This window comes from Apis mellifera, linkage group LG9 (genome assembly GCF_003254395.2).
Source record: "Apis mellifera strain DH4 linkage group LG9, Amel_HAv3.1, whole genome shotgun sequence".
Taxonomy (NCBI): Eukaryota; Metazoa; Arthropoda; class Insecta; order Hymenoptera; family Apidae; genus Apis; species Apis mellifera.
Window position 1 is genome coordinate 5973935 of NC_037646.1, and position 16439 is coordinate 5990373.

General features: G+C 34.0%; 1 protein-coding gene across 5 annotated transcripts in view; it reads right to left on the minus strand.

Annotated features, from left to right (window-relative positions):
- Positions 1-14803, minus strand: part of LOC412091 (A disintegrin and metalloproteinase with thrombospondin motifs 9) — a 120657-nt gene extending 105854 nt beyond the window's left edge. For 2 of the 5 annotated variants that reach the window (XM_016913998.2, XM_016913996.2), the window contains exons 1-2: positions 14502-14802; positions 1371-2390 (exon numbers count right to left, since the gene is read on the minus strand). In XM_016913998.2, the coding sequence (XP_016769487.2) occupies positions 1371-1629 (259 nt within the window). In that variant the 5' untranslated portion in view covers positions 1630-2390; positions 14502-14802. Of the gene's footprint in view, positions 1-1370; positions 2391-13834; positions 14265-14501 lie in introns of those variants that run through there. The other 3 variants (XM_016913999.2, XM_006561575.3, XM_016913997.2) reach the window with 3 other exon arrangements.
- Between the last annotated feature and the right edge of the window lie 1636 nt (positions 14804-16439).

The window sequence follows — 16439 nt, forward strand, 5'->3', positions numbered from 1 at the left end:
AAGTAAGGAAAGTACTAACATAGAAATAAGAATAAGAATAAAAAGAAAATCTAGATTATTGAAATTATATTCTCCAATTCCACGAAACTTGAACATCCTTCTCGAAAAAAAAAAAAGAAACGAGTCTCTTCGAAATTTCGAGCAATTCCACGTATTATAAAAAAAAAAATATCCTCTTCCTATCCTTCCTCGAATCCTGATCCAATCCTCGAGCAAAAGGAATAAAAGAACAATCCTGAAAATCTGTTTTTAATTCCAAGGGGGATCACCCGTTTCTCGAGCGGTGATTTTTCATTCGAGGCCTTCGAGGAATGCCTGACCACGAGTCAAAGAGTCCAAGTATCATCACAGGTGTGCACGTAAGAGGCGTGAAGCGGAGAGAAGTTTCGAGTAAATGTACTCTAGGCGGGCAGGTCGGGTTGGCAGAAGGAAGGAATATGAGCATGCCACAGTGATGCGAATAAAAGGTTCGTGCAACGAGAGAGGAGAGAGGATACGTGTGGGTGTTGGTGTAGGTGTGGGTGCTTTGGAGCAGCGGCCTTACAAGGACGTCTGGACGTTCCTAGCTTTCCCTGAGAGCCGTGTTGCACACCTTGGGACTGGGGCTAAACGCGTTAACGGATCTTTCGCAGCGCGTATTTCTTCGAATACCACGAATTACGGGTACTTTGGGCAGAGAACGGTGCCGAACGGACCGTCGCGATCGAACAATCGATAAAACCGGCCAACCAACGTGTATCCAATTTGTCAATTTGTGCCGGCGACCTCTCTTGTCACGCCACCACTCTCCGCTTTACGAATAGATAATACGTTATAATGATTTATCGCGGCCAGGTTGGACGATAAAGAATTAGCGCGAAATTGAAATTTTGTGTCTCTCGTAAGAATTCGAATCAACTCGAGAGAGAGAGAGGTTAAGATTGGAAGATTGGATATCGTTGGAATTTAAATGGATTTGATTGATAAATTTATTAGGATAAACAGTGAGTTAAGAATAGAATTTTTAATGAATTCGAAACGAGGTAAATATAAAATCTTCTGCGAGAATATATATATATTTCCGTGAACGGAATATTACTTTGCGGAATTCAATAGATTAAATGATCTAAAAAAGATTAATGGCCAGGCATCGTAAACGACACTATATATTCGTCAATCGTATCCACGCGAAACGATTGACCTTTCGAAGATCGAACCGCAATAAAATCGAACATAACTTTCGAGCATCTTCCGAAAGAAAGAAAGATAAAAATGGTCATATATTAAACGTTACTTTATACGTTCCACACTAATCCTCTTAAGATTATACTATTTAAAGTATTTACATATATATTATTCTACGAAAAGAGACAAGAAAAAGACATCCTTACCTTCGTTACCGAAGCTCTCCTCCTCCTCCTCCTCCTCCTCCAACATACGCACTCCTCTGACGGTGGTGGAAGACGCGTTCCCAACTCGCACCCCCGACAAACTGTCCAAAACCTCGACGACCAATCGGCCGTCCACGCTCTCCTCCTCCTTCTTTGTGCGCGCACCGGCCCATAATACCACGACCAGGAACACGACGATCAACAGCACGATGCTGATCACAGCAGCGACGACGGAGGCGCGACTCGAGACCCGCGACATGTCTGCGCGCGTCTTCCTCTTCCCTTATTTCTAGTTTCCGTTTCGCCTCTTCTTATACTATTACTCGCCCTTCGTTTAAAAAGAACGCGTTCCTTTCCCTTCCTTTCTCTTCTTTTTTTCCTATGGAAAAGGGAGGAAGGCAGAAGAGGAGAGACGGATCGCAAGCCACCCGAGAGGGGCGGTCAGTCGATCATTTTCGTCGATCTGTTCGAGACGAGGAGGATTATCGCGCAGGCACCATTCAGGTGATTCGCCACTCCTGAACAACCCCTCGAGCGCCCATAGAGGATCCTTTTCCCTCTTTTTTTCCTCCTCCTCCTCCTCCTCCACCAAGCGGATGGATCCTGTTTCTCCCTCTCCCTCCCTTTCTATCTCTCTCTCTCCCTTCCTCTCGTCCTTTCGAGAAACGAGCCGGCTAAATCCAACCGGGATCCAACCGCGGTACGCCCATTAAGAAGCGAGACGATCCCCGATTCGACGTGCACCGCGTCCTATCCACCACGGTGTCGTTACCTTTCCTCGGTTGGCAACGATTCTCCCTCGAGCGAGCCACGATTACGATCCGCGTGGTTGCGGTGGTTGCCGGCCCCCAAGTCGATTTTCACGCGGTTAAGAAATGGGCATTACAACAGGGTTGGAAGGATTCTTTTTTTTTCTTTTTTTTTGGTGAAATTTTTAGCGGATTTCTCGGGTTGATAATAGGTAGATTTTCGGCCGTTGATTTTTAGTCACCTCGTCGCTCGTTCTCCTCTCATCCCGACCTGAAAATAAAAAGGAAATGTTAGTTTTGTGACTCGTTATTGATCGATTAAATTCGTATATGAATATTTTTAAATGATGAGAGTGTAGAATTTTTCTGATAAATAATTTTTTTCTTTTTATTTTGGTTAATTGTAATTATGATAAAATAGTAATATTCGTTGGTTTGAAAGGTGTTTGGAATTTTAGAATCTCTTTTTATGGAGGAGGTTAAAGAAAGGGGAGAAGCTCCGTGCTACCGTTTGATAAATAGGCAAAGGAAAGTGAAAGTCAGACAACGCTGGCGACTAACGCTATGTTAATGTTGGCCAAGATAACCGCGCGCAGATAATTGAATATCGCCACCTTAATTATAAAACCTGTTAACTCATCAAAATTTCAAATTTTAAACATATATAATTTTTCCACCTTTGGATAAGAATTCCTTTTCTTTTTTTTCTTTTTTTTTTCTTCCAATTCTTTCGTATTTTTCTCAACGCTTTCGACAAATTATATAACGATACGATTCGGATTCTCACATAATCCTATATGAATTTTAATTAATCTTCGATTGAAAAGATACATTTACAAATCCATTCAACTACATTTTACGGAATCATCCTCGCTCGACTCATCATCAGACTCATCATCCAACGAAGAAGAAAAGTAACAACAACAATAACAAGAGAAAAAAGGGAAAAAGCAAAGAAAATTATAACTTAAATTGGTCGTTAGGAACGACCATTAATCAATTAAAAACTCCACACATAACTCACCGAGCAATATTCATCCAACGACAGATATTCCACACGCAATTCACAAGCTCGCGCAAATAATAATAACCATGCACAAGTCGGATCCGTTCAACCGTGGCGGAAAAAGTAACAACAAGAGGGAAGGAGGGAAGGAAAAGAGGGGGAGGGGAAAAAGGAAATAAAAAGAGAGAAAAAGAGAGAGAGAGAGAGAGAGAGAGAGAAGGAAAAGGGGGAAAGAGTCCCCGAGGAAAACAAAGGAAACACGAAGACGAGGGAAAACATTTAGACACGGTCAGAGACGGGAGAGAATGATTTCCACGATGAGGTCACCGGCACGGGAGATGATTTCTCCCGTGTCGAGCAATTTAACCGTGCGAATCACCGTGAAACCGATTCGTGTCGCGTTAAACATTTACGACGCGGTGCGTCGTTCTCTTATCGCGCGACACGGAGACCACCGCGCGCAAATAAATTTCCGATCGTATCTTCGGGAAAGGGAAGGGAGGGAGAAGGATTAATCGACGCGTCCCTGATTGGATCGAGCAGCCGCGTTAATTCGGAAATAATTGACTTAAGCCACGCGTGATTGAGCTGAAAATCATCGAACCTCCTCGGAGGAGATGGAGGAGAGGAGAGAGGGGAGATACTTTTTTCTTCTTCTTCTTCTTCTTCTTCTTCTTCCCCTCTTTCTTTCCGCGTTAACGCGAATGAACGAGAAATTGTGAATTATTTATACGAGGAAAGGAGGAAGTGAAAGAGAAATCTTTGCCGATAGTTTCGAAAATTGGTAAAAAATTGGAGAACCGAAATTTCAAGAATCGAAAATCTCAAATGTGAAAGTTCAAGAGTTTGAAAGAGAGAAAAAAATAGATTTATTTCGATTTTTTTTTTAATATTATTACGCGCCTCTTCAAAATCTCCAACTTTTGTCGACGGATCGGTGCAAGATATTCCTTTCCCTTCATCGTGGATGATTTCTCGACTCGCTCGATTCTTTTTTTTTTTTTCTTTATATTCCGTTCTCGATCTCCGTGGCTGGGTGTCGTAAATTAGAGCTCAAGGGCTGCCACGTCTGGGACCACACCGCGGCCCGCAATTCAATGTGAAGGATCTCGTTTGAAAGTGAGAAACAATCTTAACTGTTATTTTTATCGAACCGTCGAATACTTTTTCTCGTGGTTTCCAACTTCAAAGAGGAGGAGGGGGAGGTTAGAGTTTTGAATTTTCGTCGCGTATAAATTCGAAACTTATGGGAACAGTATGTTCCCGAGGGATACAGTTCAACCTCGTCGGAGGTTAATGATCACGTTCCTCCGATATGCTTGTAGATTATATGGTGTAATTTGGACGAATGAATCACGAAAGTGTTTTTTTAATGCGATCGACGAAGGAAGTATTTCGAACGAGAATATTTCGATGATGATACACTTGATCACCGAACAACTCTTATCTATGATGTATTTATCATTTTCATTCGGATCTAGCAAGTTTCTTTCGTCTTAGATTTTCTCGAGAATAGTTCAAAACCGTTCGAGTTATGAAGAAAATTTGATTAATACATATTCGGGAAAATACTCGTTCAAAAATTAGAATAAAAATTGTAATAACGAAGATTTAGAAGATCGACGAAAGAAATATTTTCAAATCTCGTTCTACGCGTGATCTTTAAAATTATGTAGCTTTTGTATTGGCATTATTGTTGGTATTGAAAGATCAACCACAATTTAATTTGGTCTCTCGACCAAGAGAACAGAGACGGAAATCGGTAATTAGACCACGTCAGACGGTATGTATAAATAGCGCTCAACGATTTCTTTCAGCCGTTTCACATCGAACGCTTCTTCGAATCTTGCGTTCGGTTCTCTTTAATTGCAAAATAGCCCGCCTATCTATACGAAAAACTGTTTCTCTGTCGTATTATCGCCTCGATTATCCATTGAATTTAAAGTTTCTTCGGGATAGATGAAATGAATTTTGGAAATAAACGAACGAGCAAATTAATCAACCATAATTTTCGTAAGCGTGATGAATGGAATTTTTAAAATAAAATACGGATCCTCCTTTATATATATAATTAGAAAACGATATCTCTCGTTAATACGTATATGTATATGTACGTGTATATGTATGATATACACGCTGGCGATACCTTGAAATATCGAAACACCAGAATCGAATTTCCAAGTTGGAAGTTAATTCCCCACGCATCTATTGCGCACAACGAGCATTAATAAATGCTCTCTGGAAGATTCATTAGCATTTATCAGGCAAAGAAAACACCATCGATCAAGGATCGAATAGTGGATTATTCAAAGAACGCAGTTAGCCGTGGCCAGACCTAACAATCGCCAACTTAAAAATCTCAAGGATTTTTTCGTTCCACACCGGTTCGAACACGAAATTTTTAAAGGCGCGTCAATTTTTTTTCTCCTTGTTTTTTTTTTTGAAGAAAATTTCCTGTCAACAACTATCACAATATTTGTGTCATTATATTTTTATTTTTATGGAAAAATAAAAATAGTTTTTTTTTGTAGAAAGAGTTGTGCTAAAGTAAAATCAATGTTTAAAATGAAATACGTACATTTCGTTGTTTACAAAGAGAATTCGAATGCTGTTTGCGTTCGAAATTGATAATAATATAATTGATTGATTTAAATAAAGATTGTTACTTTTTATTCCATTTGTTAATTGAATAGTTTCCTTTCATTCCATCGGGAAGGAAATCCGTTTAAACGAAGTTTCACCCACGACAAAAATAACGCAATCTCCTCTGACGGTATCTTTAAGGGTTAACGAACGTCGGTGAACATTTGCAAACATTTCGCGCGGCATTGGATATATACCCGACTTAACGAACCTACGAGCCGTAGACCACAGAGAGTCCTCTTTGCCGTCGTTGGTAGAAAATCAAAGAGTCTAACAACTCTTCTCTCGGAATAAAAGCAACGAAACCCGTCTATGTAACGTATACTTGTGCGATCCGCGTGCAACATAATGGCCGGTTGTATTAACCGCCTCAAAAATTTTCCATCTTGCGTTTCAAACGTTCGAACTTCGCGCCATGCCTCTTCCTTTCGATATCTTACACTTCTCGTAACTTAAACCCTTTACTTTTTAATTTCAGATTCTTTGAAACGTTGTTGAAAACAAAAAAAGAACATAGATTATAGAAAGGATAAAACTTTCAAAGATATTTAGTGTTTCGAAAGTATCCCTTGGAATACTTTAACAGTGAAAATAACGTAACTACTCGATGATTAATCGCAAGAAATAAAATTATTTCGATTCGCAACGAACTTTTATCATTTATCTTGGCGCACGAATCATTCGCCGTATCATAACCGCGTTGTTTCAATCTTTGAATCTTCTATTTAACAAATTTACATACCAATAATCGAAAAGTTATCTTCGTGTCTCAAATATTCAAGAAAAAAAAAAAAGAAAAAACGAAAGACAACCAAATTTTTCTTTCCCCTCCCCGTTCCAACAATCACACAATTACAATATTAAAATCTCTGTCCCTCTCTCTCGAAAAATCTTCGATAAGACGAAATCTTCACAACTCAAACAACGTTATCTCGTTCCCTCGAGATCCCCCTCCCCCCCGAAACATCGCGGAATAAAAGGAGCAAAACGCTTGATACGATATTTCGACTAAACGAGTACGCTTCGCCATCGCGGAATACGAGGTAGAACGCATACCACGGTAATGAAAGGTTGGAGAGGAGCATTAGAGAGGAGAGTCTGCGGCCGCGACGACGTCGTCGCCGAGTGAAATATAAAAGCGACGCCGGGCTGCTGACCTCGCCAGTCACTTAAGGTCTGGGTCAAACTATTCTCGTCGCGTACCTTTCCTGGTCCGATTCATCTATCCATCGATCGATCGATCTTTGTCCGCGAATTTCTGTCCGCCGGCCAACACACAAGTAATTTCTCGCGCCTCGATCGAATCGAGACACTTGCGAAACATTGTTGAAACATTGTGTATCTCCTTCTCTTGAAAGGATGGAATGAAAGGAAACTATTTAATTAACAAATGGAATAAAAAGTAACAGTCTTTATAGATATTTAAATTAATCAAGTATGGATTTTGTTTTGATTGGAGGGATATATATGTGTGTGTATGTGTGAAAAGATTTCGAGTTTCAAATTTGATTATTCGAAGAAAATTAAAAAGTAAAATTTTAGGGGGAGAGAAGATGTCCTCATGTGCGAAGAATAAATAATTGGAAAGTAAAATTTTATTTTGATTGAAGGGATATATATATGTTTGTGAGAAGACTTCGAGTTTCAAATTTGATTATTCGAAAAATCATAATTAAAATCGAAAATTAAAAAGTATAAAATTTTAGAGGGAGAGAATTTTCAAGATGTGCGAAGAATGGATAATTGGAAAGCAAAATTTTGTTTTGATTGAAGGGATATATATATGTGTGTATGAGAAGATTTCGAGTTTCAAATTTGATTATTCAAAGAATCATAATTAAAATCGAAAATTAAAAAGTATAAAATTTTAGAGGGAGAGAATTTTCAAGATGTGCGAAGAATGGATAATTGGAAAGTAAAGTTTTGATTGGAGGGATATATATATGTGTGTGTGAGAAGATTTCAAGTTCCAAATTTAATTATTCGAAGAATCGTAATTATGAAAAATTAAAAAGTGTAAAATTTTAGAGGGAGAGAATTTTCAAGATGTGCGAAGAATGGATAATTGGAAAGTAAAGTTTTGATTGGAGGGATATATATATGTGTGTGTGAGAAGATTTCAAGTTCCAAATTTAATTATTCGAAGAATCGTAATTATGAAAAATTAAAAAGTGTAAAATTTTAGGGGGAGAGACTTTTCAAGATGTCCTCGCGCGCGAAGGATGGATAATTGGAAAGTAAAATATCCGATTAATATCGTGATAATCTTCGATATAAATACCCTCTTTAATAACCGTCTGCTGATTAAGTCATAGATTATAAATCGAAGCGGTTGATTGAATATTAATGGGGATCAGATATGCACAACTAATAATATATTCTATAAACGATTACAATTGGCGGCGGTAGCCGAGCTTGCGTGAAAGGAGAACGACGAAGTTCGTTACGCGGAAACTTTGCGGAATAAATTTCTCAAGTGCAACGGACGGACTCGATCTTGGCGCAAATTACACAGGCATTATGAACGTGTATATAAATGATGCACGGGAAATCTATCTCGAGGGAGCTCGAGGCTGTAAAATCTTCTCCAACATTTCCCCGTATAAATTTCCGCTGGGATATTATACATCGAATATGATCGTAAGAGATAAAATTTATTAGTTCCCCTCACTCTTGTCGCGATCTATAATACCACACGCTCGAGAAAAGTAATCGATTTTTCCTGATTGTATATAATTTTAACGGGTTTTCGTTTAAAAGAAAAGAAAGGAAATCTTTCGATCGAGAAACGAAACAATTCATAATTACAATCCAGTCCAGCGCTTATATCAATGCGGCAATCTAATAATAATCGGATGGTCCGCGTTTAAACGATTCACGACCTCGCACACCCCATTTCTAAATGGGGCATAGGAGAATCGTTTAGGCAAATTCGCGACGAGGCGACCGTGCGCGTCGTAAATACTCGCGGCGCTCCGGGCACGTGCACGGCGCGGAACTTAAATCTTGCGCCAACTGTGCTCCTCTGCGATCCGCTCGCGCTTTAATATCATTCGAGGCATCCCGAACGAACCTGGCGTTCATTAAATTTCAATTCGCATGCCGTGCCGCCGCGAATAAAATTCGAACGTGCCGCGTCTGCGCCATCTCTCGCGATGCGCCCGTAAACAAAGCGAGGCTGCGAAGAGGAACGGAGGGGGAGGAGAAGCAATTTTATTAAACGATCTCTTTGTCGAAATTTCGAGGCAAGAAAGAAAAATGAAAGATCGTTTTGTATTCTGTATATTGAAAATTATTCGATTCGAAGAGAGATTATCGAACGATGATATTCGAATTTGATTATTCGCTTTATGGATAATGAAAGATTATATAAAATTGCAAGTGGAATATTATTATTATTATTATGAAATTATTTCTAGCCGATTCAATAAACGGTTGTAATCTATATTTCTCTCGACGCGAGAAGAAGAAGAAGAAGAAGAAGAAGATAAGCAACATTTCGAGTGTATCGCACATCGTACGACACTTTAGCGAAAAACTTTAAAAATAACAGCGCTCTGGATCTCTATTATAAATGTTCTTTTTGATATCGTGTCTCTCCTTATCGTGCGTTGACCCTGACGCCGGATTAAATTGTCACTAAGATTTGCAAACTCCGTTTTCGATTTCAATTTTTCAATTGAAAGGAAAATGTTTCTCCCCTCTCCCAATTAGCATTCATCCATCCATATCAAAGCACGCGTTTTATCCACAAACTTTTATCCACAAATTCACCTATAAAGAATGCTAAAAAAAAAAAACTATATTCTCTCAACAATCTCTCTTTTTACCATAATATATTCTCGTTTGCGTTCCACACAAAAGGATAACAATACCTTGTGTGATCGAAATCTCGTTTCAAACACAATCGTAGATAAAGGATTGGAAAATTTGAAGGGGAAGAGGAGGAGGAGGGACGGAAAGAATACGGGCGAATCGAAATGGTCGACAGACGATATTAACGAATTCAGAACGGACACGTTCGGATGTTAGATCGGCGGCGTAGTGTCACGTTACTTCGCAATGCTTCGGAATGCAAAATCGCGAACGACGGCGAACCAGCGAGCTAGTCTCGTTGCTTACGAAGGCCTCTCTCGGGTCGCTTGAAAATGTCGAAACACCGAGATCCCGGCCCGAGGAACTGGAGAACCGACACGGTGCACGGACTCGAATTCGCACTCCGTTGCGTTTTCGTCCATTATACGTGATCTTCCTTTTTCCTTTGCATTTTGTAATATAATATTTTCCATACGCGTGTAAAGGTGTTAATTTAAATTTCTTTTGTGAACAATGATTTCTCCGTTCCATTTTTTTCGTGAAAAAAATTATGAAATTTTCACCCGTTCTTCTCTGATTTTTGATCAATTTTATATAAATAGATTTGTCATGATACAACATAACGTTCGATCGAGTATTCTCTCACGAATGAGAAGATAGAATTTTTCTTTTCATAGATGGATATTTTTATTCAGTTTTATACTCGACATTTTTGAAAATCGATAACAATATTCTATTCAAAATTTTCATCCATGGTAAAATTTAGAAATAGAGAATTACGAACGAATTTTCAACAAAAGTAAGTTCTTTCGACTAACCTCAAAAATATCCATAACTCGCCCCGTTAATTCCAAAATGAAATATTTATATCACAGTAGACAGAGTCTAGTCTCTTAATTAACCAATCACGGGATGTACGATCTCATTTGTTTGTCCCAAATAAACACGAATCTGGCAATGTAAGCAATTTAGGGGATAATTTCGCGATTTACGATTCGGTAAGTATATTCGAAGTGAAAATAAATCAAAGAAGGCTGGAATTGTAATAACGGGGAATGAATTGAGAGGAAAAACAATCACCTTTGCCGGGGAGTCGTTTATATAGAAAAGCTGATTTTAGGATATCCTATTCGGAATTTATTTACAAAAATTTTCATCACGTACTTCCTATATTTGTTTCGTTCGTCCACTTGTCCAATCGGTAACGGATAACCGACAGGTAAGAAAGATAATGATCGGATATAATGTTTCATCGATCGATCTCGCGAGGAAAGACTCGTTGTCCTTCGTTTTTAGAAAAAAATTTTTGATTCATGGATACTCGATACATTCGACGTGGAACAAATTGCGGGAAAATTGAGTTGCGTATATTATTCGTTATTTATTGGTATCTATAAATATTCTTACCGGATAGAATTCTTATGGAAATTTTTTTTACATCATCAAATTAATATCTTTTCTTTTTTAATTAAGTTCGTTTGTTCTTAATTTCGATATTTCAATTTTCTAAATTTATTTTATTCGGAAAAATTTCTTCGATACAATTCACAAAGATTAAGATACTCCCTCATTGACAGCTAATAATGTGTTAAATTACTGAAAATTTTTTGAGTAATATCAGTTGATAAATTATCCTACTTTGGAAAACGAATTTTCCATCAATTTTATCGATAATCGCTATCTAATAATTTAATTGTTCATTTTTAGCGTGAAGAAGAAAATCATAATGCATAGAGAGAGGAAGAAATTTATTTCAAAATCGAGATGAAATGACGAATTCGTTTCGAAGAGATCGAACGGAATTATTTTCAAGACGAGAAACATTCGGTGACATCTTGTTTAAGGGGAGGAAGAAGAAAAAAAAAAAATGGAATGTGACAAAATGAAACACGCGATTTCCCTTTCGAGAACGCGCCGGTTAACTTCCGCCTGTTATTATCGATTTTTAATTAAGTTCGGAGCTCGATTACAAGAAGCCGCGAAGCTCGTTTAACCTTTATTTACGGCCTTCGATGTTAATGCATGAGAATGCAACTAATTTACAAGCAAAATCGCCGGAATGAAAAGAAAAGATGAAAGAGGAATAGTGATTTTTTTCGAAACCTGTTTCGTAAAACGAGTGGATCAACCGTGATTTTTATCTCGTTTAAGATAAAAATTGCTTTCAACTTCTTAAAAAAAAAAAAAAATCTTTTATTTTTAATTACAAAGAAAAATGAAAAAAAAAAAAAAAACTACAAGAGGTGAAAGAGTTCTGTGTAAAATAGAAACAAATAAAAATTCAATTTTATTATTACGTACTTATTTATGTATATATATATTCTTTATTCGATTTTCTTCAGTGATATCGTGTTTGAAAAAGAAAAAGTAGATTCTAAAGAAAATCGTTCTAGCAGAGTTGGCAAAAAAATTATTTTATATTATTCATATATTCAAATGATTTCTTTCCTTGTTATATAATTTTTATGCAATTATTGACACTATTCGAAATACATTTCGATTGCTATTTCTATTCTGTTGTATTCTATATATGTAAAATTTCTTCTATTTTATTTACAAAGTTAAAAGTTATATTAATTTTACGTGCAAAGAATCGTTAAAAGTAATACACACATTTGATGGAAGTGAATTAAACCCAATGCAACTAGACATAATCGAACTTTTGTTTCACGATTTCTGAAATAATTTAGGATTTATGTGATTCGATAATATTGATGCAACCTTGATGCAATGCTATATCGTTATTATTTTTTAGTGTTATATCATTCCGCCTCGCGTAACCTTTCCATAAAGTTCGTACAAACTGTGATACTCGACGATATGATAAAATTATTTCCCTTATTAGCAAAAGTTAATATTACCATAGAATAATCTTATCTATTTCAAGCTATTTTACAAGTAATTTATTTGGATTCTCATAAATAATATACGAAGATAACGTAACTCTTAATTCTACTAAAATCGTTGAGTCTAAAATATCTCAATCTTTCAAAAAAATTGTAACAAAAATAGTGCAATTAGCGAAATTAATAATTGTAATGACCGAGCTACTTTTTTCCCTAATAAGATATAAATTTAATTTACAACAGAAAAGAAATAAATTAGATCAGTTACAGATTAATCTATTTTTCCCTATTGATAGTGTTAAAGATATGAATAATTTTAATATTCTAGAAGAATTAATCGGTAAATATTTACTTTTTAATAAAGATAAATTGCAAAATAAATATTGCAAAATATATATAGTTTCTGTTAAACTTTTTATTTTATAAAAAAAATAGAAAAATAATATATCTTTCTTTTTTTAATATTTATTAAAATTATTAAAAATTATAAAAATCGCGAATAATGTTTGACGATATATATTTCAAAATTATTTGTGAAAATATGAATTAAATTTAGATGGAATAAAATAAAATAAATAAGAAATAAATGGAAAATAAATCAAATAAAATTATCATTATATAATACTTGATTCTATTTCAATTTTTAATTGAACTTTTAAGAAAAGTTCGCATGAATTAAAAATTTTTCTATTTATCGAATTTGCAACAAAATTTTGATAATTGAATGATAAATAATTATCTGCATCTTTACGTTTTATATCATCGTTATTGACCTTTCTTTTAAATGGTCAACTCGTGACGTTCGTAAAATTTGAAAAAAAATACATACGAGAAAATGAAAGAGACATGCACAAGAAATACCAGTACGAAAATAACATGAACGAAAACAGATTTAACAGAACTATCCTGTTGAATGTCTTCGAAATATCATGAAAAGTTGAAATAAAAAAAAAAAGATGGAAAAATCGATCGATTTCGATGAATAATCTTGGACTTTAATGTATGTATTTGATTCGACGATAAAAAAATAGAAAACATAATAAAACATAATCGATATATATATATAATGTTAAAGTACTATAATATTATTATAAATAATTTAAAAAAAGGAAAGAATATGTAATGGAATCTCCGAAAAAAAAAATTTAAATTTTCTAGCACTTTCAAATTTCCGCGCCAAAAATGCATCACGTTTTAATTGTCAATGTCAATGGAACGAAGAAAATTTATGAATCTATTATTTCTGAGCCTAAACTGTACTAGAATAAGTAAATATTATATAAAGTTACAACGTTTCGAATCTTTTTTTTCACGTAGACAGCCATTTTGTTAAAAATCATTGACACAATTGCATATTTAATTCATGTCGTTTGTATTGGTTAAGATACGAAACAATATTCTTACCTTCTATTATGTGAAGAAACTTCGTACTGCATAATATGCTTTTACTTTTCAATTTATTCATTTATCAATATTCTATATTCATTTCTTCGAATTCTTGATTTCACGAATATATAAAAATCCTGACAATCGAATTTCACTCGATATACGGAACATATACTTGACAAACAAATAATAAACTATTTCCACAAATTTTAATATCGACATATTACATTTTTCTGTAATAAAGAAAACGTTCAATCGCGATATATCACAATTTTATCACAATATTTCAAACTGCAAATTCCACTGCGACATATTCGACACTGAAAGTAACCGTGACTTGTTACATTACTAACGACCAATTAGACTATTTCCCTCCAAAATAGCGTGGAGCAAATATGAACTACGTATATCGAGAGTTTCGACTTTTAATCGATAATTCATTTATCACATCTTTATGTCATGACAAGACAGTAATTGTGCATTTATTCGAAATTGAAAAATGCAAATATATTTTATGTTCATAAAAATATTAATTTGCACAAATATTTAGGCTAATCATGACTAAATTTCTATAAAATATCCCTACTATGCGATATATTAGAAAAGAAATAATTATCGATTATTTCGAATAATCGATCCACGTGTTTCTCAACTAGCGAAGCACCTGCTGTAGAATCGAACCTACCTCTCGATTCGCGATCGGTGTTCCAAAGATCGATATCGATTGTTCGGAACCACAGAGTCTTCTCTGACACTTTTCGACGTCACACCGTAATATTTCAACGGGGAATTCGAAGATTGTACAGAGTGAACCGTAGACGAAACTCGCGTAAAGATGAACGAAACGGCGAATCGTGTGTCGAGGATGACGACGAAGAAAGAAATGAACTGAAAACACGCGACACGAGCCGCTAGCACGCACCGACTGAACGTGAACGCGAACAGACTGGTATCGGCCACGGGCAGCAGTCTCCCTAACAACATCATCCCCACCACAGTGCCATTGAGATGAATTTTTATCTAGACCGTTATTCGAATAGAATTGTGTCCGTGTACGCAAGATTCAAAATTTGCATCGAATAGTACTGTAATTCAAATCAATTGCTTCTATTCTGATAGTGGTGAATAAATTCTACAGGATCGAATGTTTTCCATCGATAAACAGTTTTTTTTTAATATGATTTGAAGAGAAAAGTTAAAGAGAAGAGAAGAGAAAATATTGTTGTTGATGTGTGAATGTGTAATGAGAAACTTTTTAGTACTAAGATAAAACGGTTTTTATTAAAAATAGATTATAAATAAGAGATGTTTGAAAATTGAAATTATCATTTTTATAGTGAATACTTTTTTCTTTCTCAGGTGAGTAAATCTTATTATTTATATTGACTTGTAATATATTTAACATATATAAATAATAATAGTAAGATAAATGAAATAGAATAGATAAATAGAATTAAAAGTATTTGGTAATTGTTAACAAAAAGAAAATGAATATTATCAAGAAAAAACTATAATTTTTTAACTTTCTTACATATACCATATAATAGAATAAAATTATTTTATTCTCGATATAGTAATCATTTATTTTTATCTATGAATATTTAATTGTTAAACAGGTTAAAAATATCTGTAATTGTTATCATAAAAAGATAGAAATATAAGATATTAAGTATATTATTTAAGTATTTATATATGTTAAATAATTAAACAAATTAATTTTAATTTATTTTATAAAGATTTTTATCATATTCCTATAATATTTTAATAATAATAATAATATTTTTATTTAATTTGATTTAAAATAAAAAACTAAGAAATAATCGTATAAAAATAGAAAAAAGAAAAAAGAAAAAAAGAATGGAGATTTATTGAAAATTTAGTAAATTTGTTAATAATAGTTGTACAAAATTGTTAATAGAACACAATATATATATATATATATATATATATATAAAAATTTCAAAAATTTGTATTATATTTCTTTATTATTTTTTTTTTCTAGTTTGATATAGTCATAATTTTAAAAGTTTAAATTATTTATAATATTATATTATATAATTTAAAAAAAAACTATAGAAATTTATTTTGTATAATGATATTCAATATTCAATATTATTCAATCAAATAAAATTCTAAATACATCTTATTCAATCAAAATATTTTAAAAAAGTATATTTTTTAACACACTGAAAATAATTTATAAATCTAAAATAAAAATTTTTTTTAGAACAAATTATAATTATCTTTAAAAGATTGTTTAATATCCATAATTATTTATTATAATATTTAATATTAAAAAAAAATATTTTTTAGAAATTTATAAAATCCAAATGAAAAATTTTAATCATAATATTAATCATCAATGATAAATCTTATTATAATAAAATTATATTTATAGAACATTATAGCATTAATAAATCATTTTAATAAAATATTGAAAATTATAATTATATTTAAATAAACACTGTTTAAAATATTTATTTAATTTTACAGATAACTACCTGTGCTATTATCGATATAATAGATAACGTATTTGCCCATCGAGCAACAGTTACCAGGTGAGAAAAATCCAAATTCCACTATTATATCAAACATGTCAAAATTACATTCAGTTTTTTAAAAT